Source organism: Sphaeroforma arctica (assembly GCF_001186125.1).
Source record: "Sphaeroforma arctica JP610 unplaced genomic scaffold supercont1.558, whole genome shotgun sequence".
NCBI lineage: Eukaryota > Ichthyosporea > Ichthyophonida > Sphaeroforma > Sphaeroforma arctica.
This window is the reverse complement of record NW_014040000.1, coordinates 56,285-60,206: the sequence shown is the minus strand read 5'-3', so window position 1 is coordinate 60,206 and position 3,922 is coordinate 56,285. Positions and strand designations below refer to the sequence as shown.

Sequence of the window (3,922 nt, the reverse complement as noted above, 5' to 3'; positions counted from 1 at the left end):
TTATATATGCACATAAATATAGACACACACTATTTATTTTATATATATATATATATATATATCGATTGGATATAATATATGTATGCGTATATATCCTATTTGTTGTTATAAAATTATATGTAAATGTATATATGAGTGTATTGTACTCAGTTCTCATGCAAATATAGTGTAAAGTACAATTCTACCGGAGGAATATCTGATTTTACCTGGGGTCCTGGTTAGAGATCTCGTAGTCTTCGCTTCTGAAACGCTATTTCTTTCGTCGTTGGATTCGCGTCGACAGCACGAGTACTTTTCATAGTCATACCATCTGTTTTACAATGTTTGCAGGAGTTTGGACCAACTCCTTGGATTGACTTTGGACTAGTGAATGTGGGCGGGCGCTATTCTCGTGACCTGGCGGTGCACAATTCATCTTCTGTTCCAGCCACACTGACAATAGAGAACATCTCGCATAACCGGGGCCTTGGTATTGACGGTGTTGAGGTACAGTATATATGAGCGTGCTTGTACTTGGTGGCAACTACTCAGAAAAATCTTTGTCTGTTTTATTATCCACCATCAGCTGCGTTCCGGACATGTATCACTTCACTCTATTCGTATCGAACTCTGTCGCTACATCCCAACAAAAAAAATACTGCACCGGCTAATAGCCCGAGCTTTATCATCGCCTACAGAGATCGGCCTTGGAACACTTTCACCTGGAAGTGAGTGAGGGTGGATCCACGACCATCACACTGTCCTGGCAACCGGCCCAACTGGGAACCCTTCGAGAGAGCATTGAATGGAAGTGCAATGGCACGTATCGCTTATATACCGTGCTTAGCGCTGAGTGTAGTGGAGAGGTGGATCGTTTCAGTCGAGCGGGACGTAGGCGAGACGGGTCTGGGATGGGAGGGGTTAAGAGAATACTGAGCCAGGCGGATATGGTGGGCGTCGATGAGACTAGGCGAGCAAAGGGTACGGCGACAAGCATATATATATATATATATATATATACGAAATCGCACATATCTATATCTACATCCATATATGTCATGTACTTGTGAACTTTGTGAACTTTAGTCCAGGATCCCTGTACCACTGCTTATTCGTAAGATGAGAGGTTCGCGGCTGTTTGAGTTTCAGCGTGTTCTACCCAGAAATTAGTGGTTTGGGGTGATACAACTGGTAGTCGTGTATATCCATGCATATCACCATGTCCAACGATGTTCATATTGCGCCTCGAAAACTCATATTGATCGCAAAACCCTCACTTGCTCTTTATCTGCGACTCAGAGAAGAGAAGACGGTACTTGGACACTCCCGAGTATCTGCACTCCACAGAGCAAGACGAAGGTGTGTCGGCTATGTTACCCACATATGTTCTGCACTAAATTGTCTCAACTGTATGCTTGTTTTTTATCCTGATGAAATACGCAGCTGTAAACACATTTGACAGCCTATGGCGTGTTTCAGCTGAAAGTTCAAAATACATCCACGCCTACAGCAAGCCTGTGATACACCCACAAACAGCACTTTTCGCACCCCAATCAACCATTCTGTACTTTCAAAACGAACCCCAGCACGAACCCAAAGTCAATCGTATTTCTATTGTTGTGGTCCTCACATGTGCACACAGAGCTATGGGGTGCATTTGAGAGCGCACAATTCACGAATTGGCTGAATTTCTATCTGGCGCCGACAACCGGCATGCCAGTAACACCAAATTCTTCGCCCAAACGCCCCTCAGAGGGTTCGCACACACGTGCTTCTAACGGTAAGCTCGAGGTTTCGAGTGTTTTTGTGCGTATATAGACTTATTTCACATTGAATACCTTGGCTATAATTAAGGTTTTGAGATACACCACACACGCGTCACCGGAAGTGGATACTTAGGTTGTGTATAATTTAGAGTGTATTTCAACTCGCTACAGTTGTAAAACTCGTTGGATGTATGTATGTATCTATATTTTCTTGCTCAACCTTTGTGGTCGTATGTGACAGTAAACCTCGTACGGTATGTCATCACATAGATAAACCACGTATGTTCTGCATCTGGGTTGGGGTTGGATTCCGTGAATTTGTCCAATATCAAATGAGTAATCGATGAAAATACGAGTGTTCCGCACCTATCATCACACGTGCTACTACGCGTATTTTTGTGCGTTCTGTATGCTTGTGCTCATCTTGTATTAAAAACTTGGGCTTTTCATGCCCGTTATGTATTCCCACCCACCCGCTGCTACCGTATCGCTGTAGAATCGGTACACAGGCGCATATCTCAAATAGGAATGTTTGATGGAGATACAGGTACTTCACGTTCGTCAGGGGATTCGTACACACGTGCTGCGACAGTTCTTGCGAGTTCATATGAGTGTGTACGTAGAAACTCGTTATGCCTATTTGGAAGAACAATAGATTAAAGAGTTCTGCTATTTTGTCGACAAATAGCCGTGTATATACCAATGAAACCATACGCGAACCTTAAATATGCAGAGGCACATACGCACGTCTCAAAACGCACAGAACCTCTTTCGTCACCATCTCCACTTCGAGATACTTGCGTGGGTGTTTATATATCAAATACGATAATCACGAACAATCCCTCGCACGCATCATCGCTGTAGGTCGCACTTTGTATATATATCGTAAGTACGGCAAGAATGGCAGACATAAACATCTGCAAACCACCCAATCGCAGGGTACACCTGTGTGTATCTGTAGTACTAACAACAGTATGCTGGCGTGTGTATGCAACCACTACAGTAATAACACACACACTTTCGTAACTATTCCCATGGCACGGCGCATCTATGTGTGTGGGTATACACTACAACAGTACCTGCGTTTACACGTGGTCACTACAACCGTCACACAAGCGCACACTCGCAACCACTCTCACAGCAGAAAATACCCACAAGCACGTGTATAAACCACAACAGTCTCGAATAGTCTCTCGCAACTCTTCCCACTGAAGGCCTTATCTCGCCGCCGTATCGATCGTCGGGCCAAGCAGCACCGTACCGCGCACTCGATCAGATCCACGCGGAATCCAAGCAAGTACGCGCACTGCAGGCAGTCGCCAGAACGGACAACTGGTACAAGCAAGCACGCAGCTGTATCGGCACACTCTTGGCGAATGCTACGATGATGCTCAGGCCCGACACGGCCTCGTGCTTTGATGTGCACGCGCCTGTAGACGCGATGTACACCACGACACACACACACCTGACGGGGGAGATCGTGGATATGCTGTGTAGCGTGTATACGAGTGAGTGGCTGTGCAGAGCGCTGCAGGTGGTGGTTGGGCGGCCGGTGCTGGCGGGGAAGTGTGTGTATAAGGTACGGAATATTGGGAGGGTTAGAATTCTTATGCATGCGCTTGTGGGGGCAAGTGTTGGCATATGGTACTGAATAGCTGCTTTCCTCTGGGTGGAAGATTGTTTCTCTAGATATAAGTGACAATACGTCATGTATTGTATTTTTCTCCTCTATAGCACTATAAAGCTATATCTTAAATCCTCAGCCGTTCCTGAGATTTTACGTTTTCGAGTATTTTCACTCCAATTGGCTAATCGAATTTGTTTCTCTCTTCATTGTCTCCCTCCTAAACAGCAATTCCCTGCAATCCTGAGCCGATATTTGAAATTGTACGTTCAATGCGTTTTTTGCAGACCGCACCAGACGCCATGCAGAGCCCTTGGGAAGCTCCTACGCGTAATCTTTCTGCTGGACAGGGCAGGCGCCAGTGGTAGGCGTGTACGCGGCCAGACCGCCACTGTTTTCAGAAAGGCATGTATGTTCTATTCAAAGTATACTATATATATATATATATATATTAATATATATATATATATATATATATATATATATATAATACATATACATATATATATATATATACATATACATATACATATACTATATACATATATATATA

The 3,922-nt window shown here is 44.2% G+C and overlaps 1 protein-coding gene across 1 annotated transcript in view; it reads left to right on the top strand.

Annotated features, from left to right (window-relative positions):
• Positions 1–330: 330 nt before the first annotated feature.
• The window catches only part of SARC_07227 (hypothetical protein), a gene marked incomplete at both ends in the record, with an annotated part of 7,000 nt that continues 3,408 nt past the window's right edge, over positions 331–3,922 (top strand). The window contains 6 exons of the mRNA XM_014298847.1: positions 331–486; positions 678–960; positions 1,279–1,338; positions 1,622–1,759; positions 2,960–3,324; positions 3,598–3,774. Of these exons, the coding sequence (XP_014154322.1) occupies positions 331–486; positions 678–960; positions 1,279–1,338; positions 1,622–1,759; positions 2,960–3,324; positions 3,598–3,774 (1,179 nt within the window). The remainder of the gene's footprint in view (positions 487–677; positions 961–1,278; positions 1,339–1,621; positions 1,760–2,959; positions 3,325–3,597; positions 3,775–3,922) is intronic.